The 27738-nt window shown below is 46.6% G+C and overlaps 1 protein-coding gene across 11 annotated transcripts in view; it reads right to left on the reverse strand.

The window, feature by feature from the left end:
* The window catches only part of PRKAG2 (protein kinase AMP-activated non-catalytic subunit gamma 2), a 217531-nt gene that overhangs the window by 39386 nt on the left and 150407 nt on the right, over positions 1-27738 (reverse strand). For 10 of the 11 annotated variants that reach the window (XR_013814324.1, XM_079786666.1, XM_079786667.1 and 7 more), the window contains one exon: positions 19805-19871. Coding sequence is in view for 10 of the 11 variants with exons in the window: in XM_079786666.1 (XP_079642792.1) it covers positions 19805-19871 (67 nt within the window). In the remaining variant the exon portion in view is untranslated. Of the gene's footprint in view, positions 1-19804; positions 19954-27738 lie in introns of those variants that run through there. The other variant, XM_079786664.1, reaches the window with a different exon arrangement.

Below are 27738 nucleotides of genomic sequence, written 5' to 3' on the forward strand. Positions count from 1 at the left end.
GAGATCATCGTGGATTAGGCTGGGCCCTAAATCCAATGACCAAAGAGAGAAGAGGAGAAAACACAGACTGACCCAGAGGAGATGGCCCTGGGAAGACGGAAGCAGAGATCAGAGTGATGTAGCCACAAGCCAAGGACACCACGAGCTACGGGCAACCAGAAGAGCTGAGTGAGGCCTGGGGGAGAGTTCTTCCTGAGGGCCTCCAGAGGCAACCAGCCCTGCCCACACCTGCATTTCAGACCTCTGGCCTCCAGGCTGTCGTTCTAAGCCACCTCGTTTGTGACAATGTGCAGCGGTGGCCTCAGGAAATGACTACACCCTCAAAGTTCAGTTCAAAGGTCCACAGCACCTTCCCGAAGACCCGCAAGTCAGAAGGAATGGCTCCAGCTCTGACATTTCCATTAGAGCTTTGTGAATCACTCATGTTAGGAGTCGTCTGCCTTGTACTAACAGCAGGTCTTCCTTCAGACCGCAGCTGTCTGAGGCAGTGGCCCGGCACGCAGCGAGTTCCTCCTGGGTGTCCGCCCAGCCTCAGGCCTGCGGACCTGCGTGTCACTGGCAGACACACGAGTAAAACGCAGACGACCAAGTGTGAGTCCGAGATTACTACATTACATTTCTAACCTCAGAGGGAAAAACAACGCACAGGCGTTCGAAAGAATACTAATGATTCTAGATTTAATGGTCAGTAAAGAAACTTGATTTACAGACCTTTATAAGATTGCAGGATTAGAAAGGGATGTTTTTAGTCACAGAAATAATGCATTTACGGAAATGCACCATCATATTTGTTAAAGCAAAACAGCATTGATCTAAAGCTTTAACAGTATTTGCAGGTATATTTTATATTGAAGCTTTATTTTTTCTATTGGACAAAAACATGTAATTAAATTGAATGAAACTACTGAAGACCTTAAAATGTTCACACTATTGTAAACATATTTTATTTTTTTCTTCCCCCTTTAAATATGTTTTAATATCTTGTAAACATATTTTAAAAACCTGAAAATATAGCAAAACAACTTTACCGTCATAAATGACTTTTTCTCAAAACCATGTACACCGAATTTTAATTTAAAATCTGTACAAAAATGTGTCCTAAGATGATGTGGTTCTGTGTGAAAAGGAACAGAACAGACTGCCACTGACCATTTGTTCGTCTGAAGAAGACGAGACGGAGGGGACAGAGAGGACGAGAGCAGGAGGAGGGGCCGGCCCGCTGGCTGCCAGTGCCCACAGGACGCAGCGGGACGCGCTCGCTCCCCCGAGGGAGGTGACAGGAAACAGCAGCGCTGGGTTCAGTAAACCTGACTCTGGAACGATGCCGATGCCGCCAAACCGTCGGCAGCACAGAGTTAACTCTGCTCTCTCTGGGCAAGCGCCCCGGTGAACTCGGGCCGGAGATGTCAAGTCAAAGAGCATAATGAAAGCGTCTGCGTACAGGACAGGAGTAACTGCTCGCTTTGCTCAGCTCCTGCTGCTGTGACACGGCAGCTAGCCACAGGGCTTCATCTCATGTAAAAAAATTTTTAGGGTTTAATTTTAAAATAAAAATTTTTTAAAGATGATCAATATGTTAGTTATTTTTAAAATTATCTTTCATACTTTATTCCACATTTAGGAACACAAGTTTACTATTGCATACAGTATCTTTTCTTTTAGAAAACCATTTCAAATAGTTGGGCAAGAAATAGGCAAAAAAGAGGAACATGGGCCCTGGACGGTGTGGATCAGTGGTTAGAACACCGACCTGTGCACTGAAGGGTTGTGGGTTCGATTTCCGGTCAAGGGCATGTACCTGGGTTTCAGGTTTGCTCCCCACCCAATCGGTGTTCCTGTCAGTGTGTCTCTCTCACATCAATGTTTCCCTATCCACTCCCTCCCTCCCTGTCTGAAAAGCAATGCAAAAAATATAAATAAATAAAAAAGGGGAACACGGAAGTCAAAAGTACATGGAAAAGCCCGGTCAGTGTTGCTCAGTGGTTGAGTGTCGACCTATGAACCAGGAGATCACAGGTCAATGGGCTGTGGGCTCGATCCCCCGTGTGGGGCGTGCAGGAGGCAGCTGATCAATGATTCTCTCTCATCATTGATGTTTCCACTCTCTGTCCCTCTCCCTTCCTCTCTGAAATCAATAACATATTTTTAAAAAACGTATACAGAAAAGATTAAACTCGTATAAACTTTCCTAAAGTGCTTAGAAACAGGAATATTAACAAAGTCAAGGCTGAGATATAGCGAAAGGACTTACAAGGTTACAGATAAATAAAATGCTTACGTTCCCCTTTCATGCTTTTTCATTTGGTTTCAGCTGTCCACTGAAGAGGAAAAGGCACATACTTCTCCAGGTTAGGGGCAAAGAGTTAGGAGAAAAGAAGGAAAAGTGTAAGTAAGCAAAGGCACACACTTCCCCAATGAGGCACTTTGAGGAGCTGCAAGAGATGCCCAAGGAATGTCTCAGACGAAGCCGTGACCTTGAAATTACACTGACGCCCAGCAGAGTTTTAAAATGGCTCCGTGTGGAATTCAAGGAACCACACGACTGCAGCCTCGATCACAGCCCATGTTCCCTCTTTTTCAGGAAACAGACCCAAATACTGAGCTGCAACAACAATGAGGACAAGGTCAGCTCACAGGGCTCAAGCTCCGAGCTCCAGACAGGTCAGGAGAGTAAGGACCCCCGGGGCAAAGACAATGCCAGGAACCACACTGCCCGGCCCTCAGGCCCAACGCGCTTGCAGCAACGGGAAGAAGCCGTCTCCTCTCGAGCTGATGACGGATTTCGTTACAGGAGCGTATACAGAATTTTATCAATTGCTATTCCGATCACTGGGATGCCCCGAGGCTTCTCTCCTTTAATCTGCTGGCATTCCTTCCTTGGGGGTTTCTCAATACGGTAGCCTTCTTGCCTTTCTAGGACAAACCTTGCTCGCTCACATGCATGGCTCACTGTGCTGATATGTGGGAGTGCGACCCATCTCCCAGACAGGTTAATCCCTGTTTTCTTCCCCGGGTGCTGGCATCTGATTCTTTGTTAGGATCACGCCAGCCTCACACAACGAGCTGGGAAGCTGCTAGCCTTTCCTGTGCCCTAAACAATTCAAACAACGGAGGCATCAACTGTTCCTGTAGGGCCGTGGTCGGCGAACTGCGGCTCGCGAGCCACACGCGGCTCTTGGGCCCCTTGAGTGTGGCTCTTCCACAAAATACCACGGCCTGGGCGAGTCTATTTTGAAGAAGTGGCGTTAGAAGAAGTTTAAGTTTAAAAAATGTGGCTCTCAAAAGAAATTTCAATCGTTGTACTGTTGATATTTGGCTCTGTTGACTAATGAGTTTGCCGACCACTGCTGTAGGGCAAGCACGTCAAACTCGAAGGCTAACACGGCCAAATAAACAAGCTTTAGGTTTATGTGGCCGCAAAAAAACAAAAGCTTCAATTTCCAAAGAAATGTAGGGTTATTTTTATAGAAAAGGGCTGAAATAAATGAGTCATCGTTAACATGAAATAGAACATTTTAATAAAAATTAGTATTTTTTCTTGAACATTAACTTACCAGACACTGAATAACTGCACAAATTAATACACATAACGCAAATAAACCTAATTTTCTTGTTCTCTGAAAGCGAAATATCTCCTGTTGCGCGCACCAAACAAGTCAGTCCAAGACTAATGGCGTGGCCATCGGCTGCTAAAATATTCGCTGCCGGTGTTAGTGGAGAGAAATGGTGCGCCTGCGCACAAGGCGCGTAAGGGAAATGAATGCAACATGAAGATAGTAATCAGTCATTAGCGAACGCTGTAGTTCATTGTTAATAATCATGTATAACAGGATATTGTAAAAATTAAGTTACAAAATTTTTGTTAAAATGTTTCTTACATACCGTTATATTGGCTGGGCCACAAAAATATTTGTTGTGGGCCGCATGCGGCCCGTGGGCCACGAGTTTGACATGCTTGCTGTAGGGTTTACAGAACTCACCATCGACAGGCGGGATAACAGGCCTCTTTTGCATGGGCAGAAGGGTGAGGACTTTTAATAACTTTTGGTAGATAATAGCTTTATTGAGATATAGTCACATCCATACCATTCTCCCATTTCAAGTGCACAATTAATGACTTTTTAATTTCTTTCATGGTGATTGATCAAAGGGACAATCAATTAACCAGGAAAAACAAATTTATAACTTGATTCAAAAGTGGCAGAAAGATTTTTTGATTTATTGGTATAGCTTGGTACGTACAGGTTTCTTGTAATGTTATTTAGAAATCTCTGCATTTATAATTAAGAAGCCCCTTATATTCCTAAGGGGCTTTTCCAAGAACTAAGCTTTTGTTTTTGTTCAGCGAGACTACATTCTGTATTTGATTTCACTGACTGCTGTCAGTTCAGCAGGATTTTAGGAGGGAAGAGGGGTAAACGAATATATTCAGCAAACCATCCTGAATCACACGTGTGGCAGCCAAATTCAGTCAGTTGTTAGGAGATGCCACCATCGCCCCCCATGCCCTGCAGTTTCCGATGCCGACAGGGTGGATCCTTCCTCGCTCATACGACGCATCACAGGTGAGCAGAGCCTAAACCTAGGTCCACAAACGCCAGCACATCTGTGGGCTCAGCAATACGGTAAACCCTCTGCGCTGGGCCTCTGGCTACCCCAAATGCAGCACACCACACTCCATCACAGGGGAGAGCACCGTTAAGGATGATTTCAAATCAAAATATGATACGACGACGTGCAGAGCGAGGTGCTGCAACAGGCGCTTCCTTTGTGAGCCCGCAGCCCGCGGGCCCTCTCTTCAGGGCGTAGGGTGGGAAGGAGCCACCCTTCTCCACGGGGGCTCCGGGCGTCAGGTTCCCAGGAGCGAGCACAGAGGGAAGCAGGCAGATCTAGACCAAACGTGGGTCAGAATTGCCATCACCTTCAGCGTGACCTTGAGCAAATCACGCAATCCCTTTGAGTGAATTTCTTCATTTGTCAAGTGGGGATGACACCATCTTTCTTGCAGGCGATTCTGAGGAATGGGGGTTGGAATGGGGATTGATCAACAGCCCATCACAAATGCTGCCGCCTGCACGGGCACAACATATTCACGTGGGAAAGTCTGGCCGTGTAGACAATGAACCTACCCCTGGGTGGGGGCTGTGACGGGCCAGCACACTCATGGTGACGGTGACTTTACATTTTTGCTGAGCCGCCTTTCCGGTCCTTTCTTCAGTCACCATCAGGCTTACCTTTACGGGGAATACCCCGGGGCAGGTACTGCAGCGAACGCCATGCTCATTTTATTCGACCTATCACCCTACCATCCACTTCCACATGAAGAAGGGGAGGTTGGAAATCACTTGCCCGAGGCCTCCCAGTGTTTAAGTAGAAGAAACAGGACTCTGACATGAGTCTGACTCACGTCCTTAACAACAATGGCTCTCATTACATCTGAGACTTAAAGGAGGGACACACCCCAAGCTAGAGTCAAGGCGAAAGTGAGAGCCAAACAGAGGTATAAACAAACGCCCGAGGATGTGGACGTGGGTGTTCCTGACAAGGTCCTAATGGAACGAGTAAACACTGCATTTCAAGGAAAATATGGTCTATGATCTATAGCAACTTGCTGTTAGTTACAAACGACCGAAGTATAACAAACGCATGAATCACAACCTTCAGAAACAGCAATGCGGTTAGGTAAGTGTAAGTACACAGGAAATAGCTCAGAGCGAGGCAGAAACAGCCAATTAAACAGGTTCAAAAAACGGACCAAAATTTAACCCAAAGGCTCCCAAATTAGTTTCTTCCCCCAAAAGGCTCCCCCCTTTATTACTGGAGGCATGTTACACTCTTTCCTCCTCACATCAGCACAAGTCGACCACAGAAGGGAGACCTAAGACTTTACTCGGATCCCAGATCACGTAAGCAGTCGTCACACTCCGTCCCGTTCCTGCCTTTCGCTTGTCCCCTCCCTGGGTGTAATAAATACATTCGGACTTCCTATTTACGTGGGAGACACACAAGCCATAGTCCTTCCTCCGTTCCTCCCGGTGACCCTGCTCTGTGATAAGTACACAGTAACTAGGTGAATGGATGCCCTCTCACTGCCTCAAACAGAAAGGCCTTAATTATTATTATTACTAGAGGTCCAGTGCACAAATTCGTGCACGGGTGAGGTCTGGCTGGCCCCTCCCGACGGGGCGATCGGGATGGGCTGGCCAGGGGGGGGGGATGCAGGAGGTTGGTTGGTTGGCCGGCCGGCCCGCCCCCAATTGGAGGCAGGAGGGGGCCAGCCGGGGAGAGGGGCCGTGGGCGGTTGGCCAGCCCCTCCCTAGTCGAACTCCTGGTTGAGGGGACAATTTGCATATTAGCCTCTTATTATATAGGACTAGAGGCCCAGCGCACGATTGAAATCACCCAAGGAGGCGCCCCGCCTCCCGCCATGCAGGAGGCACTCCGCGGGGGGCCAGGACCTCTGCCTGACCCACATAGTGCCGGCCGCCGTGTTGTGTCCACTGGGGTGGGGTCAGGAGCTCCTGTGTGTTGTGTCCTGCTCCAGCCCGCCCCTAGCCTCAGCCTCCCCGTGGCCGCTGGGGCTGGGGGCGGCACGCGGTCCCCTCCCGCCCATCTGCACGCACAGCTCCTCCTGAGTGGTCGTGATGCAGCTTCCTCCTGAGCGGTCATGACGCCTGGCTAACTAGCATATTTCCTGTTTTTATATATATAAATAAATAAATATATATATATATATATATATATATATATATATATATATATATATTTATATATATATGTATATATGTATATGTATATTATTTTTTGTTAATCTTCACCCAAGAATGTTTTCCATTGATTTTTAGAGAGAGTGGAATGGTGGGAGGGAAGAGAGACAGAGAGAAACATCGATGTGAGAGAGGCACGATTGGTGGCTTCCTTCATGGGCCCCCGACCAAGGCTGGGGGCTCAAAACTGCAACCCAGGTACATGCCCTTGACTGGGAATTAAACCAGACCCTTCAGTGTGCAGGCAGATGCTCTACCACTGAGCCACACCAGCCAGGGCAGAAATGTCTTAATTCTTTATAAGAAAGAGCATGAAGCCTTTGAACTGCACTAAGTCTAAGAGGCAAAGTAAAAGTTAAAGCTCATATACACTGAGTGGCCAGATTATTATGATCTCTGAATGCCTAGTAATCTGGCCACTCAGAGTGTGTGTGTGTGTGTGTGTGTGTGTGTGTGTTAGAGGCCCGGTGCATGAATTCATGCATGGGTGGGGTCCAGCCAGCCTGCACAGGGGGAGGGGTCATGGGCGGTTGGCCGGCCTGCCTGCTGGTCAAACTCCTGGTCCAGGGGACAATTTGCATATTAGCCTTTTATTATATAGGATATACACTGAGTGGCCAGATTATTATGCATTCAGAGATCATAATAATCTGGCCACTCAGTGTATATGTATACACATACACACACACAGACACTCTCTCCAAATATTTACTAAACACGAAGTCTCGCTCATCACTATCTTTGAGGCCTGGTAAATACTAAGTTCTCAGTCCCCATCCTCCTGGAGCTTACAATTCAATGGCAAGGGAACGTGGGTAAATGCATTTCTCCTTCACAACCCAGACCCATTGTGAGGGATCGTGAGACCACACGTGACGTCCTGTCTGGGACTCTGGAAAGGCTTCCTCCAGCATGTGATTCAGGCTGAGACCTGGTGGCCAGGAGGAAAGGGAAGAACACTCCAGGGAGAGGGAACAGTCTGTGTGAGGTGCAGATGCACGGAGGAACACGCAGTTAGAGGAACTTAAAGGCAAGGAAAGCTGGAGGGAAATGCAAGCGGGAGACAGGTATCCAATGAGGCGGGGGTGGGGGGAGCAGGTACGTGAGGGAACAGCAGGAGAGACAGGGGCTCCAGCAAAGGAAAATCACTGAAAGTTTTAGGCATGGACATAATGTGACTAGGTAAACGTTTTTAAAAAATATCTCTAAGGCCAGGCCAGTGTGGCTCAGGTGGTTGGGCATTGTCCATGCACCGAAGGGTTGTGTTCAATTCCTGGTCATTGCAGGAAAGGATCCCATGTAGGGGAACATACAGGAGGAACTGATTAATGGTTTTCTATCACATTGATGTTTCTGTCTCTCTCTTTTTCAAAAAAAAAAAAAAAAAGATCTCTAAGGGCAGCATGTAAAACTTGTCGGAGGGGCCTGAGCAGATGCTGGAGAGATCTGGCTACTTACCGGTTCAAGAGAAGATGCCAATGCCTGACCCACCCGAGAGCGTCATATTTAGGAAGTGAAACTGAGAGGATCTGATTACTTGGGTGGGAGAGTGAGAGAGCCACAGCTAGGCATCTTTCTTGTGGATGTGGTGCCATTTACTTAATCGGGCTGGCTTTTTAAAAGAGGAGGTAGGGGCAGGAGACTAGAACGGACAGACTGTGACATGCATCAGGCAGAGATACCCAGCAGGTAACTGAACACTCAGCTGAGGCCTGGTGGAGGTGTCCATCTGGGATCCACGGGATAAAAACACGGGGCAACAGGTGTCACAGCAACTGGAGCCAGGAAGGGCACAGACGGTCTGGGAGAGTGGTCGGCAAACCGCAGCTCGCGAGCCACATGCCGCTCTGTTGACTAATGTGTTTGCCGAGGTCTAGGATGAGGGGACAGAATGAGAAGGGGCCCAGGACAAGGCCATGAGGAAGTCCCATGTCTAACGCTCATGAAAGAAGAGCAATTGTGTGGTATGTAAATGACCTCACTAAGCCTGTTACCAAATAAAAAAAAGGAAAAAAAGAAGAGTAAAAACCACCAAGAAAACCAACAGCCAGCCACTTATGAGGAATGCTGCGTGGGCGGAGGGACCGGTCATCTCTGTTGACTGTTCCTCAGAGGACAGGTAAGTGTCCCCTGGAGTTTGCAGAGAGGAGCCGTGGGTGAGCACCCGGCGAGCTTGGGTGGAGCATGGGAATGTGCTGAAGAATGACGAGGTGAGAAAACGGAAAGACGGTTTCCAAATAAAAGATATTTCCTCTCTGTCATGCTCACACTGTGCTTGAAACCTTGCCCTGAAGCAATTGATTTAACCGCTTACTTTCTTGGTTTCCCCCTCTATAGAAGGGGGGATGCTAAAAACATTTCCCCCTTAAGGCTGTTCTGAGGATTGGATGAGATACGCGCAAAGGACTCGGAACAGGACCTCACTGTACTCAGCATGTGCCAGCTATTACTTTAATCACAAAAAAGGATGTAAAAATCCTCCATTTTTTTCAAGTAAACGCGAAATGCTTTGTAGTATCAACAGTTTTCTGACTTTAAAATTCACAGGTAAAAATGTGAAGTCGCAGGGAACCTGGTATAACAACTTTTCAGGGTTTGCCGGCCCCACAAAGGAGGAGGGGACCACCCCAGCCATCAGACAGGTGTCTGACCCATAGGCCTGGACGCCGGGAGCGGACCGGAGGGCCAGAGCAGAGTGCCCACCAAGGAGCAGACAGAGTCGGTCTTGAGAGGGAAGGTGGTGGAGACCCTTGTGATGGAGATGAACAGTGTGGTCTTAGCGCCTGACCGGTCCATGTGGGAAGCCCGAAGAAAAACCCCACTTTTGGGACGCCCTGAGTCCTCCTGCGCAGTCTCCTTTCCTGCTGTTTCAGGTAACAAAACGCCCTGGGTCTCCAAGACAGCCATTCTCTCATCAAATATAAGCTCCATCAATGTGAAGCTGTGTCCTGACTTCAGAGACAGTCAAGTGTGGACCTAGAATCTGACTAAATGTGGTGAGCTTTTACTATGAGGCCAGCTAGAGAAGAAAACGTTTACGTCTTTATTGCTGAAAGTATTACATATGTCCCTCCCCGCCATTAACCCCTTCTGACCTGCCCCCGCCCCCTGCCCTATTGTCTGTGTCCATGGGTTGTGCCTATATGCATTCAAGTTGTGCCTATATGCTTGGTGGTAGTAAACTCCTTTAGCTCCTTTGTCTGTGTCCATGGGTTGTGCCTCTCTGCCTGATGCATGTCACAGTCTGTGGGTATCACTTCCCCACCACCGACCCTCCTCTACCTTCCCTGAGATTCCCCAGTCTGTTCTATCTTCTATGCCTCTGGGTCTATTTTGTTCATCAGTTTATTTTGTTACTTAGATTCCACGTATGAGTGAGATCATGTGATACTTGTCTTTCTCTGACTGACTTATTTCACTTAGCATGATACTCTCCAGCTACCTCCAAGCTATCTCAAAAGGCAAGAGGTTCTTCTTTTTTACTGCTGCATAGTATTCATTCCATGGTATAAATGTACCACAGCTTTTTTATCCACTCATCTACTGATGGGCACTTGGGCTGGTTCCAGATCTTAGCTATTGTAAATTGTGCTGCTATGAACATAGGGGTGCATACATTCTTTCTGATTGGTGTTTCAGGTTTCTTATAATATATTCCTAGAAGTGGGATTACTGGGTCAAATGGCAGGTTTAATTTTTTGAGGAAACTCCATATTGTTTTCCACAGTGGCTGTACCAGTCTGCATTCCCACCAGCAGTGCACGAGGGTTCCCTTTTCTCCACATCCTTGCCAGCCCTTGTCATTTGTGGATTTGTTGATGGTAGCCATTCTGACAGGTGTGGTGATACCTCACTGTCGTTTTAATTTGCATCTCTCTGATGATCAGTGACTTGGATCATTTTTTCATATGTCTCTTGACCATCTGTACTAGGTGTACCGGTTAATAATGCAGCTTTTTTTCAATAGATGGAGTTACACATATGTTGACATATATGCAATTTGATATGTATGCTATTTTGTTGTATTGACAGCAAGTTTCAAAACTTCATATGTCAAACTTGCTGAAGGTGTTAATATCATAGATATTTTTACACTTAAAAATGTCGAATTTCATGCCAAAAAAAGAACATTTGCGGGAAGTTTCAATTCATTGTTTTATTTTGAAGAAAAGTGCTGCTGAAAGTTATCATGTACTTTGGGAAGCTTATGGTGAACATGCTCCATCTCAAGATACTGTGAACGCTGGTTTAAATGCTTTAAAAGTGATGATTTCGATGTGAAAGACAAAGAACGTCCAGCTCAACCTAAAAAGTTTGAAGACCAATTACAAGCATTATTGGATGAAGATGCGTGTCAAACTCAAAAACAACTTGCAGAAAGATTAAATGTTGATCAGCAAACAATTTCCGATCCTTTACAAACAATGGGAAAGATTTTAAAGTAAGGAAAATGGGTGCCACATTAACTGAACGAAAGACAAATGGAAAATTGAAAAGTCATCAGTAAAATGTTGCTTCAATTGCACGAAAGAAAGTCTTTTTTGCATAGAATTGTGACTGGCAATGAAAAGTGGATTTATTTTGAGAATCCCAAACGCACAAAATCATGGGTTGATCCAGGTCAACCATCAACATCGACTGCAAGGCCAAATTGCTTTGGAAAGAAGACAATGCTCTGTGTTTGGTGGGATCAGGAAGGTGTGGTGTATTATGAGCTTCTAAAACCAGGTGAAACCGTTAATACTGATCACTACTGACAACAAATAATCAATATGAACCACGCTTTGATCATGAAACGACCAGAATGTTCCAGAAGACACGGCAAAGTAATTTTCCTTCATGATGACGCACCATCACACACTTTAAAACCAGTTCAAGACACGTTAAAAGATCTTGCCTGGGAAGTATTAACCCACCTGCTGTATTCACCAGCCCTTGCTCCTTCAGATGACCACTTGTTCTGATCGATGGCACATGCACTTTCTGAGCAGCACTTCAAAACGTACGAAGAAGTGGAAAATTGGGTCTCTGAATGGTTTGCCTCAAAACAAGGAAAGTTCTATTGGGACGGTCTCCACAAATTACCTGAAATATGGGGGAAATGTGTAGCTAGCAATGGACATTACTTTGAATAAAGCACTTTTGATATTTCTCTCGAAATTATCATGTTTTCTTTGATTACAAAATCCGCATTAGTAACCGGTACACCTAGTATGTCTGCTTTGGAGAAGGGTCTATTTAGGTCCTTTGACCATTTTTTAATCAGATGGTCTTCCTTTTGTTAAGGTGTATGAGTTCCTTATATATTTTGGATATTAACCCTTTATTAGATGTATCATTGGGGCGACCAGGCTGGCAGGGGGGTTAGTGAGGGCTGACAAACGACCGAGCAGCAGGCCGGCAGGGGGGTTAGTTAGGTGCTCCCATATTGGGTGCATATATATTTACCAGGATTATATCCTCTTGTTGGATGGATCCCTTTAGTATTATGTAGTGACCTTTGTTGTCTCTTATGATGGCCTTCATGATAAAGTCTATTTTGTCAGATATGAGTATTGCTACCCCAGCATTGTTGTTTTTTTCATTTGCATGGAAAATTGTTTTCATCCTTTCACCTTCATCTGGTGAGTGTTTTGTTCTGAGATGGGTCTCTTGTAGAGAGCATATATTTGGGTCATGTTTTGCATCCAGCTACCCTATGTCTTTTGATTGGAGCATTTAATCCATTTACATTTAGATTATTATTGATAGGTACTTATTTATTGCCATTTTAATTTTGTATGCCTATGTTTTTCTATTTCTTCTTTTCATTACAGCAGTAGTCCCTTTAGCATTTCTTGTGGCGCTGGTTTGGTGGTAGTAAACTCCTTTAGCTGCCATTTTTTAATTTATTTTTTTGTCTGGGAAGCTCTTTATTTGACTTTTGAATGATAGCCTTGCAGGATATAGTAACCTCGGTTTCAGATCCTTGCTTTTCATTACCTTGAGTACTTCATGCCATTCCCTTCTGGCCTGTAGAGTTTCTGATGAGAAATCAGGTGTCAGCCTTAAGGGAACTCCTTTGTAGGTAAGTTTGCTTTTCTCTTACTGCCTTTAAGATTTTCTCTTTGCCTTTAATTTTTGGCATTTTAATTATGACGTGTCTGGGTGTGGGCATGTTTGGGTTCTTCTTGCTTGAGACTCTCTGTGCCCCTGGACTTGTGTGACTTTTTCCTTTACCAGGTTAGGAAAGTTTTCTGCCATGATTTCTTCAAACACATTCTCTGTCCCTTGCTCACTTTCTTCCCCTTCTGGCACATATATTAGGTGACTACTGTTACATTTCATGCTGTCCTCCAGCTCCCTTAAGCTGTCGTCCTGTTTTTTAGTTGTTTATATTTCATTTTGGTTCTCTGTGTGATTTTTCTACCGTCTTCTAATTCACTGATCCAATCCTTGGCTTCCCCTAATCTGCTAGGTATTCCTTCCACTATGTTCTTTATTATGTCATTCTTCATAGTTACTCTATCTTTTCTCATTCTATTGAGCATCTTTGCCATCGTTATTCAGAACTCTATGTGAGATAAATTTCTTATCTCCATTTCACTTAGCTCTTCATCTGGAGAATTCTATGTTCTTTCATTTGGGTGTTTTTTTTGTCTCCCCATTTTGGCTGCCTGTTTGGGTTTGTGATTATGTATTAGGTAGATCTGTTATGCCTCCCAATCTCTAGGGCAGGACAGTGTCAAATGCTGTTTCTCACTAATTATATCAGGTAAAGGCTCGAAGTCTCCAGAGACCCACCTCTGCCAGCAGACTAACTGGATTCAGTCTTGAGTAGCCTCAGGCAATTGTCCCATCCACAGGTGGGGCAAGAGGTTTTCCAACAGGGTGGGGTAATTGCTTCTGCCTGGAGGCTAACTGTTATTCTCAGTCTCTTAATGGGCCTCAGAAACTCCACACCATGGGGCAAGATGTTTTCTAACAGGGTGGGACAACTGTCTTCCCCCGAGGCAAAAACCTGGAGAGCAAAGGTCTGCCTGAGAAAGATGTCCTCCGCAGCATGAGGGAATGACTCAGCACAGGAAACTGGTATGTCTGCCTTTCGAGCTCTAACTCCAGAGCCCCCAAACCTGGCTTCTGCTCACACAGCTCTGGTCCACTTTGCCCTCCTTCTGCTGGAGCCCAAGGTGAGTGGCTGCACACGAAATTTTGTGCATTGGCCCTTTAAGAGAGTGCCTGCATTTCTCATCTTTCCCTGGCAGACAGCAACCCTGCTGCTTTTCACAGCAGGTGTTATGTGGACACCTTTCTCAGTTCTGGTGCTCTGGGGGCCTAGCTTGGGGTTTAGACCCAGATTTCTCAGTGACAACCCTCCATAGCTGAGATATCTCTCTGGAACTTCAGCTCCTGTCTCTGGGAACCCAGCCAGGCCTTTTGCACCTCCACCCTTCCTACCAGTCTCTGTGCGGTCTCCACTTTCTGTCCTTGGTTATCAGGGTTCTCTCCAGCTGGTCTTCAGTTTATTATTCAGGATGGATTTTCTTTTTTGTATTTTAGTTGTAATTTCAGTTTGATCCTGGGTGCATGTCGGTGTACCATCCACTTACTCTGCCACCATTTTAAATCTCTTCAAGAAGAAAACATTTAATCATACATATTTCAAGCCTGGCCGGAGTGGCTCAGTTGGTTGGGCATCATCCCCCATGCACTGATAGGTTGCCAACTCAATTCCCAGTCAGGGCACATACCTGAGTTGTGGGTTTGATCCCGTCGGGGAATATAGAAGGCAACCGATTGATGTTTCTCTCTCCCCCTCTCTCTCCCTTCCTCTCTAAGCATGCCCTCAGGTGAGGATTAAAATTTTTTAAAATATTTAATAAAATTATAACTATTTTTATAATCGAGAAAATACGTCTCTTGTCTAACGGGAGTATGGAAACTCAGAAGGAGGGCGGCACTGGGATGACAGGTGATCAGAGCTGTGTAATGTAATACTATGTCACATAATCAAGGAGCAACCAGCTGTGCTGTCACCATAAACCTGACACTTGGTGTCTCTGCCACCAGAGGTCAGTACCTGGCACACCATCGTCAATACCATCCACGTGCACTCAGGAGCTCAGTGTCAGGGAACACTTCCACACGTTACCACAAACACGCGAGGCAACTCTCCCCTAAGCCAATCAGGGCAGTGCTTTCCAACTTTTTTGTCATTATCCATCTCCCCTCTTTTTATACATTTTCCCTCTAATTCCATGAAACTAACACCACAAATATATAAACGGCCTATCTGTCCATGGACTGCGGCCCTTTCGATGGCCACAAACCACTCTGAATGACTAGGCTGACTAATCTTGCAATAAATCTGAATTTGGACACATGTTCTGAAAAGGTTACACTTGGAAAATGCCATGCAGGTGAAGAAGGGACAGCCAGGACAGAATAGGTCGCCTGGGAGGAAGGAAGCAGGCAGGTGGGGGCCAGGGAGAGGCTGCAGGCAGGACAGGTGGACGAAATGACCACAGTACATTAGGGAAAACCCGCATTACGGAAGAGCCTATGACAGCTGACACAGCAAGAGGGCAGCCAGGAGCCAGCTCAGGGGAGATTCTTCAAGTGCCAGGATGACAGAGCATTAATCACCAACAAGCTGCGGAAGACTCACCTACTTCAAAGAGCATTCATGGGTTGTGTTTCCGCACTTAAAAGTGCGTGCGCTTGCTCCTGCCACTACGTAAGTTCAAGTCAGTTAATCCTGATAAACACACACACAATATGACTGACAGAATAATAAAGACATTTGAAAAGCAAACACAACTATGGGCTAGACGCTGTTCTTGTCACTTTGCATATACCAAACCCAATGTTCTCAGAAAGTAACTACGGTCATAACCCCTGACCCACAGGCTTGCCTTCTGTGGTTTCAGTTACCCATGGCCAACCTCGGTCCAAAAATATTAAATAGAAAATTCCTGAACTAAATCACTCATAAGTTTTAAACTGCATGCCATTCTGAGTAGCATGATGGAATCTCACATCATCCCGCTCCGTCCTGCCCACGAAGTGACTCCTCCCCTTGACCAGTGTCTCCCCACTGTGGATGCTCCTGCCCGTGAGTCACTGAGCCATCTCCATGATCAGACCAACTGTTGTGGCCTCACAGTGCATGTGCTCAAGTCACCCTATTTTACGTAACAATTACTCCAAAGCGCAGTGATGTGGGCAGTTTGTATATGCCAAAGAGAAGCCGTAAAGCGCTTCCTTTAAGAGAAAAAGAACGTACATATAGGAAAAAACATAGCATATATAGGAGTTAGGACTATCCAGAGTTTCGGGCATCCGCCGGGGGTCTTGGAACACATCCCCTATAGATAATGAGGGACTAATGTATACACTTTTACTGTCTGTATTCACTGAGATACCAAAACCCTGCTGAGGACCTACTCCATGCCAGCCACATCAGACACTGGGAAGAGAGACGAATTGTTAGAGAAGTATAGAAGGGATTAGGGGCATGGATTGTCAGGGTGGAGAAGGGAGCAGAGAAGATCTCACCCTCCAAAGATGTATCACCTGAAGGCACAGAGACACGAGAGACACACCAAGGCCATGCGGGACATACAGAGCTGGGTTCACAGAGCAGGCTGCACCTGTGGGCCAAATCCAGCCCGTTTTCATAAAGTTTTATGGAACACAGCCCTGCCCACTGGACTGATTTGGTCTCCGGCTGCCTCCTGCCTTGCTGTGGGGCACAGGCAAGCTGAGTAGTCATGACAGAGACGGAGACCAGCTAGCTGGCCCTTACAGAAGTCTGGGGATGCCTGTTCTAGAGCCTTGTTTTCAGAGGCGGGTCTGTGAAGCGGCAGCACCTGCCGGTTTGGCAGAGAGTCAGACACTCAGGTCCCATCGCAGACCCACGGAACTAGGATCTGCCTCCTAAAAAGATCTCTGCCAAAACATTAAAAAAAAAAAAAGGTTTTTATTGATTTCAGAGAGAGGAAGGGAGAAGGGGAGAGAGAAATATCAATGATGAGAATCACTGATTGGCTGCCTCCTGCACGCCCCCTACTGGGGATGGAGCCTGCAACCCAGGCATGTGCCCTGAATGGGAATCAAACCGTGACCTCCTGGTTCATGGGTTGATGCTCACACCAGCCAGGCTCTGGCGATTCTTATGCTCAGAAAGCTCTCCTGTCACTGGCGTGTGGCCGGGAGGAGGTGGTGAGGCTGCAGATGGAGAAAGGCATGCACTTATCCTATAAATAGTCAGACAAACGTGGTAAAGATTTTCCCATAAAGGCGTGGTGCCATCAGTCCATGCTCCAGAAAGGTCCCTGGGTCACAGTGTGATGGGCAGAGGAGTTGACGTCTGAAAGCAGGTGGGCAGCGGGTGTCAGAACCAGGCAAAGACCCGCACTATGCAGGGGACGCTGCCAGACAGCTCCCTTTCTTCCCAGCAGCAAATGACATTCTAAGAGATTACTCCAATTTCACTAGTGCCTGCGATTTGCTTCTAGCAAATATAGCATCAGTTATAATTAATGAGGAAACAAAAAAACACTTAGTAACAAAATATTAGTAATCATGTGTTTCCGTGTACACAAAATGTATCTCCATCTAAGTAATGCTTCCGACCGTAATACATAAATGATGAGATTAACTGGATGAAAAGGAAGTTTAAAGATTAAATGAGAATCAACTCGACAGCTATCTCTTATGTAGGCTGCTAACACATCAGTTCCCAGGATATTTAGAGGTGTAATGTCTTGTTAGGGACCTCCCCCCCCCCCAATAAATGCATGATTCTGCTTGATATTCAGTTTTTCCATATTTTGGATGAATAAGCAATCTAAAGAAAAAAAAATACAAAGAAAACCAAAGCAGCATTTTAGACAAAACGCCAACACCACTCCTTCTAGCTCGGCTAACAGCTTCTGAGTGATTGCTTAACATTCTTCCTCCTTAAAAATCTAGAAAAGTTTGACAAGGTTATTTGTGGGATTCAGTATGCTTTAGCATAATGAGAGCAACATAGATAAAAATAGATGAGTGAAAAGGGGAAATTCCTTTTCTTAGGTGCTTAGGTTTCATAGTTTACATGCATTCCATTGACAGAAACAATGCAAAAGAAATAAGGCTTGTATATCTGCTCTGAGAAACGAAGCATAATTAAATAAATAAATCTCAAGCAAGAAAAGAACCCCTCAAATTCATGTTGAGAAGACTCTGTTAAGATTCACTGATAAAGCCTTAGGAAATCCACGAATTCAGTACAGTGGTTAATGGTACTTAAGAGAGAACAGTTAATAACATTTCCTCTGGGTTTACACTACTTCATTTAATCCTCAAAATACCCTGATATTAGCTCCATCTTATAAATGGGGAAAGTAAGGCACAGAGAGGTTAAGTTACTTGTCTAAAGTCACACAGCTAAATAAGAAGTGGAGCTAAGATTTGAAGCTGGGCCTGTGTGCTTGACCATAACTGTGGTACCCAACTGCATCTGCTGTCTACTCTCCTCTTGTGCCCAGGTGAACCTGCAAGAGTTTAAATGCAGTGGACTCTCATTGTTACTAATGTCAGAGACAAAGAAAACCCCTAGGATTTAGACATTTGCAGTCTTTTTTAATATATATTTTACTCATTTTTTACAGAGAGGAAGGGAGAGGGATAGAGAGTTAGAAACATCAATGAGGGAGAAACATGGATCAGCTGCCTCCTGCACGCCCCCTACTGGGGATGTGCCCAAAACCAATGTACATGCCCTTGATGGGAATCGAACCTGGGACCCTTCAGTCCACAGGCCGACGCTCTATCCACTGAGCCAAACCGGTTAGGGCCATTCGCAGTCTTAATGGAAAGGGAGACACACCATATTGCCCTGTGGACAGTGGCCAAAATTTGACCTGTGATAGAATAAAACCAAGGAGAAATGAGGTGGATTCCTCAGTAAGATAAAATGCAAATTAAGTCTCAGTAAAAGTCTGAAATGTATCAAGTAAGCACTTGTTAATAATAAATATGGATGCAGGCTTTTAATGATAATTACTGTGAATGCATTATTATTAGCTAAGGTGTTTGTGAAAGGCCACAGAGAATCTAAAACATAAAATAATGCTGTGCGGTTAGCATTCTCAGCTGTATGTCATTTAAGTAATCGCCTGTCAATGAACAGAAGTACTGAAGCAAAGCTGGCACAAGGCACAGCACCCACATGGCACATTCTTTGTTCCAGGAGCTTCATTCCATCAAGACGCTTGGGAGAAAGAGAAGTCACTGAATAAATAATGCAAGTCCGCAAGACAGTGTGCAGGTCTTTCAAATTTTTCAAACTGTCAAGCATCTTATACAAAGTTCTTTTTCCACTTTAAGCTCATCATCTTCCATTTAAAATACTAATTTTGCCCAAAACAAGCTACTGTATTTCCCTTCAAATTTTAACAGTTTTTTTTTAAAAGACCCAGGTTTTAAACATTAATTTGGCCAAAGAACGAACTCCTTCCCTTCACGTTTTAACAGCTTCAAAATAAGATCCAGGTAAGTAAGACAAAAACAGGGCAGGGGAAAAAACCAAGTGAGAGAAGAGGCGACAGAAATGATGGAGTGGCAGACACCTGAACTCCAATGCACTCAGCCGCTTCAGGTTTTCCCACCGAACTTTCCCCATTTACCAGAGGACACGCCCTGGCGGTGGTCTTTTCACAAAAACAAGTCAGGGGGCAGTTTGCGTTACTGACAGGGATGGACCACGAACATAACTCGGGGGTCACCCCAGCGCGCACGCGGCATTACGGGCAGTGACTACTGCCTGACACCTGGCTGCCCGCGGGTCCAGGCTGCTAAGGACAAAAGGGCCGACCGTCCTCGGACCCCTCGGCTTCCCCGCGGACGCACCGCGAGCCGCTGCAGACGCTCCGCTGGCCCCGCGCCTCCGCTGCCGGCGGCCGGGCAGCCGGGCCGGGCGCGCGGCGGGGTGCGCGGCCTCCCGGGCGTAGGGACCCGGCTGCCCGGCCCGGGGCGCCAGGGCGGAGCGCTTCGCAGCGCGGGGCACTCACCTTCTTCTTCCAACTCGAATTTCTCCAGCATGCCGGCTTCCACGGGTCCCGGGGCCGCCAGCGCCGCCTGAGGAGGGAGGACAGGGGTCAGCACGCGCTCGGCGGGCTCGTCCCCGCGCGGGGCGGGGGCGCGGGGCCGGGAGCGCAGGGCGGGGGGCGGGGGGCGGGGAGGGGCTGGGCTCCGCGGCCCCGCCGGGCGCAGCGGCCTCGCTGGGCGCCGCCGCCGGGAGGAGGGGCCTCCGCGCGGCTGGAACGGAACGGAACGCGGCCCGGCCCCCGCCCAACCCCCGCCCGGCCCCCGCCCGGCCCCGGCCGCCCCGCCCCGGCCGCGCCCTCCCGCGCCCCTCCCCGAGTGGACCGCTCCGCCCTCACCCCGCCGGCGGCCTTGGTACGGACCGGCGGGGGAAACGCGTGGGAAGGGGACCCCGGGGCGCGAGCGGGCGGCGCCCCCCTCCGGCCTGGCTCCCCGTCTCCGCCGGGCCGTGAGCGGCCATTAGCGGGGAAGGCCCGCGTTCTCATGGCCGCCTCGCCTTTCCACCGCTCGGCTCCCGCACCCGAGGCCGGCGCGTCCCCGCGGGGCTAACCTGCGCAGGTGTGGTCTGGGCAGCTCGGGGGCGGGGTGGGGGGGGTGGCGCGAGGGGCTCGCCGAGGGGTGGGGGGGGGTGGCGCGAGGGGCTCGCCGAGGGGTGGGGGCGGGGCGCGGGGGCGGGGCGCGGGGGCCCAGCGGAGACGACCCCGTGGGCCAGGTTGAACACATTTCTTTTTTAAATTTTAGGTTAAACTGCCTATCCCCGTCCCGTATTAAAAAGAATTGGTTCTCGCGTTTCGCGTATTGCGCTTGCCTTTCGTGGCTGCCACTCTCACCCAGCCATGGAAGTCCCTGCTTTGGGTGAGCCGCTGCCAGAAGCGCACCAAATCCAGACCTGGCCCTGGCCACCCTGTCGCCCTGGGTCTGGTATCTGAGACTCTGCTCTCGCCAACTCAGGCTGGCAGGCAGCATGGCTGGCAGCGCAGAGCTGCCGGGGAGAGCAGCGCAGCGGAAGGTACGGGCACCGCGCTCCGGGTGACAGCCAGCTTCTGCACCATCTACAGGGGCCCTCAGCTCACCCCCCCTGCCGGGGCCCTCAGCTCACCCCCAGTGCCGGGGCCCTCAGCTCACCCCCAGTGCCGGGGCCCTGATAACCGGCCCAGCTCTCCAGCGCTGATTAGAGCTGAAAGGGGGCCCCAGCCTCTGGAAAGGAGCTGGGCTTTATCAGGCCTGCAAGCCTCGCCTCGGGGAGCAGGTACCCACATCTCCTTTGCGCTGTCTTTTTGCTCTGTCATCTCAGTTGGGCCATCCCTAAGGCTTAAGCTTCTTAAAAAGAGGGAGGTGGGGAAGGAGGGGGAGGAAAAGAAGACAAATTACATTTTGTAAGAGGGCTGGGGGTAAAAACCTATAGCCATGTCATGGGTAAAATACAGCAAGGACTGACTGTTCCCTCAAGAGCAGGAACAGAGCAAGGACGTCTGCTTTCACACTGTGCTTATTCCACACAGCACTGAAAGTTCCCGCCGCTGCAATAAGGCAAGAAAACCTACTGAAAGGCATACAAATGGCAAAGAAAGACACAAAACCATCCCTACTTGCAGAAGACATGGTTGTCTGCATAGAAAATCCCAAGGAATCTAAAAACAAATGAACACACAAACAAAAACCTCCAAAACTAGAACCAGTGAGTTCAACCAGGTCATAGGATACAAGATCAACAGGCAAAAATCGATCTCATTTCCATCCACTAACAATGAACATTTAGAAACTGATATTAAAAACAATACTATTTACTATCACTGCAAAGGAAATTAAATACGTACACACTTAAGAAAATGTACAAGATCTGTATGCTGACAATTATAAAATGTGGATAAAATAGCAGGAAACCTAAATAAATGAAGAGGCATCCTATATATGTGGACTGGAAGACCCAACGTACTAGTAGTAAAGATGTCAGTTCTCCTGCAAACTGATCTCGAGGTTTAAAGCAATTCCTATAAAAACTTTGGTAAGTTTTTTGAAGACAAGCTTAGTTTAAAATTGATAAGGAAGCCCAGCCAGGGTGGCTAAGTGGTTGAGCGCTGACCTATGAACCAGGAAGTCATGGTTCAATTCCTGGTCAGGGCACAAGCCCGGGTTTTGGGCTGTTACAGGCTTGACCCCTGGGTGGGGAGCACGCAGGAGGCAGCAGATCATTCTCTCTCATCATTGATGTTTCTATCTCTCTCTCTCTCTCCCTCTCCCTCTCTGAAATCAATAAAAATATATTAAAACATAAGGAGAGGCACAGGCTCCAAAATAGCTAGAAAAAGAAGAATGAAGTGGGAGGAATCGTTCTACTCCATATGAAAGCTTACTCCAGAACTACAGTAATTAAGACTGTGTATTGCATATGATTTCACTTATATGATGAATCTAAAGAAAATAAATGAACAAACAGACATAGAAGAACAGACTGATGGTTGCCAGAGGGGATGGAGGTTGAGGGACTGGGTGAAATTGGCAGTTACAAAATAGTCATGGGGATGTAAAAGATACCATAGGGAATATAGCCAATAATATTGTAATAACTGTGTATGGTGCCAGGTGGGTACTGGAAATATCAGGGGGAATAGTTTGTAAAGCATATGATTATCTAACCAATATGCTGTAAATTTGAAACCAATACAGAATAATATTGAATGTCAACTATAATTGAAAAATAACATTTAAAAAAAGACTGTAGTGTTGGTGGCAGAGGGACAGGCATATAATCAATAGAAACAGAGACTCTGACCCACATAAATGTGTCAAACTGGTGTTTGATAAAGGTGCAAAAGCAGTGGTGCTCGAGCAACTGGCCATGGAAATGGAGAGGCAAAAAGAAACCTCATTGTAAGCCTCACACACCATACAGATGAGCTCAAGTTGGATCACAGACTTAAAAATAGAATGTAAACCATGAAACATATAGAAGAAAATCTGATAACATCTTTAGGACCTATTGTGAGGAAAGAGGAAGACCTGATCTCAAAAGCATGAGCCACAGCCCTGGCCGGTTTGGCTCAGTGGATAGAGTGTTGGCCTGCGGACTGAAGGGTCCCAGGTTTGATTCCAGTCAAGGGCATGTACCTTGGTTGCAGGCTCGGTCGGGGCATGTGTGGAAGGCAATCAATCGATGTTTCTCTCTGTGTGTGTCTTGCTCTCCCTTTCACTGTCTCCAAAAATCAATGGAAAAGTATCCTTGGGTGAGGATTAACAACAACAACAAATAAGAAAGCATGATCCACAAAATGAAAAATTAATAAATTGGACCTCCTTAACATTAAAATGTTTGCTCTATGACAGACACTGTTAAGAGGATGAAAAGGTAAGTTACAGAGTGCAAACCCCCCTCCCCCCCCCCCACAAAACTTACAAACCACATAGTAAATTACTAGTATCTGGAATCTGTAAAGAAGAACTCTCAAAACTCAACAGTAGAAAAAAGAAAATCCGGTTAGAACGTGGGCAAAATATATGAGGAAACATTTCACTGGTGGCAAATAAGCATCTGTAAAGATGCTCAACATCATGAGCCAGTAGGGAAATGCCAATTAAAATCACCCTAAGTGATCACTATACACCTACGAGAACGGCCAAAATAAAAATAGCAAATGCTGGTGAGGATGCAGAAAAACAGCCACTCCTGCATTGCTGTGGGGACGCAACGTCGCACCACCCGTCTGGAAAACACTCTAACAGTTTCTTAAAGAACTAAACTTGCAACTGCCACAGACACAGCAATGCACTCCGGGGCATTTATCCCAGATAAACGAAAACGATGTTTACTTGAAAACCTTGTATATGAATGTTCCCAGCAGCTTCATTTGTAATAGCACAAACTGGAAATAACACATGTCATTCAATGGGTGAGCGATGAACTAAACCACAGTCATGCTCCACTTAACGATCTGAGAAATGTGTTGTTAGGCGATTTTGTCGTGTGAACATCGTCATATGCACTTACACAAACCTAGATGGCCTAGCCTCCGGACACCCAGGCGGTATGGCACAGCCTGCTGCTCCTGGGCTACAAGCCTGTACAAGAGGTTACTGTACTGAATGCTGTAAGTACTTGTGTATCTCAACAGAAAAGGTGCAGTAAAAACATGGTGTAAAACATAAAAAGTGGTACACCTGTTTAGGGCACTTACCATGAATGGAGCTTCCATTTGTGTATTTCTGGAAGCTGTTCTGGGTGTCAGGGAGTGAGTGGCGAGTGACTGTGAAGGCCTAGGACATTACATTACTGCCACTACTATAGAATTTATAAACACTGTTCACTTAGGCTAAACTACATTTATAAAATAATATTTTTTCTTTCTTCAATAATAAATTAACCTTAGTTTACTGTAAGTTTTTACTTAATAAAAAATTTTAAGATGTGTTTACCTTGTAATAACACTTAGCTTAGAACACAAACATATTATACAGCTGTACAAAAATATTCTCTTTGTTTATATCCTTACTCTATGTTTTTTTCCATTTAAACATTTTTTAACTTTTTAAACTTTTTTGTTGTTTAATTTTTAAAAAAGTATGGTGGTGCACAGTGGTAGTGTCAATCATTTACATTTTGAGAAGTCTACTTTTTAATTTCTTAGTATAATTTTAAAAAGAAATCCCTCTTGGTCTATTCAGAGTGCCATCAGTTTCACCTGTAGTTGGGATGAGTTGGTTTTGGGGACAGAAATGGGCAGCTGTGGGCGTGTGTATTTTGGGAAGCTGCTAACTCTGCAAAAGTGGTCCTCAGACTAAAAAGTCCCATTCTGCCCTGGCTCAGTGGATAGAGCGCTGGCCTGCGGACTGAAGGGTCCTGGGTTCGATTCCAATCATATGCCCGGGTTGCGGGCTCTATTCCCAGTGTGGGGCATGCAGAAGGCAGCCAATCAATGATTCTCTCTCATCATTGATGTTTCTATCTCCCTCTCCCTTCATCTCTGAAATCAATTAAAAAAAAAAAAAAGTCCCTTCCCATTACTGCAGACGTTAGTCGTGAATAGAAATGGAAAGAAATTCATGTGGATCTCTTCGGGTTGACTTCACTTGGTAACAGGTGCACAGGAGGAGGCTGCGGTGAAAAGCTGGATCATGCTGGCGAGGCTGCGCTGCTCTCCATGGGTTGTTCTCACTGAGAAAACTCATATCTTCTCAGAAAGGAGCACAGTCTGGACACCGGAAAGGACAGATAAACTTCTCCATAACACGCAGGCCAGCTGCGGGATCGGGCCTGCAGGCGTCTGAGGCGTGCACACAATGCTGACAGGTCAGGTAGCGGTGGGTTTCTTAGCGCAAATAATTTACAATTGGTGGTCGTAGTTGCCCATGCATGGTGATGTTTTCTTGAAGTCTGAACAGACCTGTCTGCTCGCCTTAATTTTAGCTCTTTCAGGCAGGGCCAAGCCTGGGGAGGCCTGGGCCATGTTCTGCATTTGTGACCCCCTCTCTTCTGTCTTGGGAACTCAGTGGAGTTCCCAGTTGAACGTTAGTGAGCGAATGCCTGAGAAACGCGGAGCCATTGCAAAGTGTGGCCTTTCGGTTGGTGGAAAATGTTAAATTACTACGGTCTGTCGCGCACCATTGTGCCCAGGTGCAGAAAATACAGTATTTTGAAGGGCTCTTGGGAGGGAAAACTTCAGTCTGAAAACTTAATCACAAAATGACTGCCACAAAAGCTTTTCTTTATGCACTGAGGTTGCATATGAGTTCATTTTGCCTTAATATACAGTATATATGCTATTGGCCCGGTGCATGGATTCGTGCACATTGAAAGGAAATTAATTAGTAGAAAGATTCTTGCAGTAATTAAGTTACTGCAAAAAATTACATGTCAAAATAGTATATATAATATAGTATTATAAAATTAAAACACGTGTGCGATGGGCGCCAGTGAGAGCTTTATATGTATCACGTATGCGCGAGTCAACATTTATTTTTAAATTGCCAGTGTGCGTCATATGTAGCAGCCGATCAGTCGGTTGGACTGTTAGATGGACATATGGCTGGTCACTTAGCCTTTTATATATATAGATAAAATCTTAAATAGCTACTGTGAGAAATCAACCGACTTTATTTATTTATATATTTTTATTGATTTCAGAGAGGAAGGAAGAGGGGGAGAGAGAGATAGAAACATCAATGATGAGAATCATTGATTGGCTGCCTCTTGCACGCCCCCCACTGGGGATCGAGCCCACAACCCAGGCATGTGCCCTTGACTGGAATTGAACCCGGGACCCTTCAGTCCACAGGCCGATGCTCTATCCACTGAGCCAAACCGGCTAGGGCGAAATCAATCAACTTTAAATACTGGATGAGTAGCTCCTGAGTAACTCAGGGCATGGGACCCACAGCTCTGAGGTTTCCCCACTACCTCTGAACTCCAGCTCTGCTCTGCAGAGATGTCCTCTGTGAGGGCCAGGACCGGAGCAGCTCTCACCCCCACCTCTGGGCTGACCACTCCCAAGCCTCCATCTGAAGCTGACAGCTCTCGTGAAAGAAGGCCATCTGCTGGCCATTGCCACTGAGCTTTCTACAGACAGTCAGACTCCTCCTGAATCCGTCCCTGCACGCGCTCCCTTCACCACCTCAGAATTCTTTGCCGCTGCCCCACGGGGCTGCATTTCCACTGTCGCGTGCTTGCTGGCTGGATCAGCCCTAATTCCTCCTGTCTCGCCCTTCTCTACCCTGGAGCCAACGTGACCTTTTAGAAACACTCCTTGTTTCTCTCAGGAACCTTTAGGAATGCTGGCTAGCTCCTCGGCTCAGCGGGGCCTGAGCGGTTCATTCCTTTACCTTCTTTTCCCCCTGCAGCCCCGCACGTGAGCCTTAGGCATGTCCCTGCCCACTGTGCTCAGGGTTTTGAACATTCTGGCTGGTTCCCATTCACTCCTTGAGAATGAGTCTTACGAAAAAGGCTCAGTCTTCCTGATTCTTGGCCTCTTCTCACAGTTTACCTGGTTAATTGCTTCTCTAATCCACACACTTCAAATATATATAATTGATTTCAGAGAGAAAGGGAGAGGGAGAGAGAGATAGAAACACCAATGATGAGAAAGAATCATTGATCGGCTGCCTCCTGCACGCCCCACACTGGGGATTGAGCTCACAACCTGGGCATGTGCCTCCACTGGGAATCAAACCGTGACTTCCTGGATGTTGGCCGGGCACCCACACACTCCATAAGGCACTTACACAGGGTTGGGGTTTACTTTTCGGTTTCCCGAAGCCCCATAAGCTCTTTGAGGGAAGATTGGCTGTTTGGTTATCCTGTGTCGCTTATGCCTGACACATAGTAGACATTTCAAAAATACTCGAGTGAAATGAATTGTTCGTTATTAGCAAAGCACTGGGAATGTGGTGGGTAAATAGTTGATTTAATAGTGAGAATGGTTCAGGGATGATTTCATGCCATTTACTCATGCTCCTCCTTCACCGAATTCCTAGTTAGACATATTGCACCAATTTTCCCTTGAGCCTTGGACCTGACATTTTGAAAAGGAAAGAAAAAGTGACTATGCTAAGAAATAACGCAGCAAACGTTTTTGTAGTAACATGCGCTGCAAGGCCTAGAGGTCACTGACACTCTGGTTTGGGTATTAGCCGAGAGCTTTGCTGGCTCTTGACCCCACCCTACCGTTTCAGTTCCTGTGACATGACTATTGATTTTTTGGTTTTGTTTTGTGAATCCTCACCTTGAGGATATTTTCCATTGACTTTTAGAGAGAGTGGAAGGGAGGAGGAGAGACACAGAGAGAGAAAAACATTGATGTGACAGAGATACATACTCTGACCAGGGCCAGGGATCAAACCTGCAACTGAGGTACGTGCCCTTGACCAGGAATCGAACCCGGGACCCTTCAGTCTACAGGCTGACGCTCTA

Source organism: Cnephaeus nilssonii (genome assembly GCF_951640355.1).
Source record: "Cnephaeus nilssonii genome assembly, chromosome: 12".
NCBI classification, from domain to species: domain Eukaryota; kingdom Metazoa; phylum Chordata; class Mammalia; order Chiroptera; family Vespertilionidae; genus Cnephaeus; species Cnephaeus nilssonii.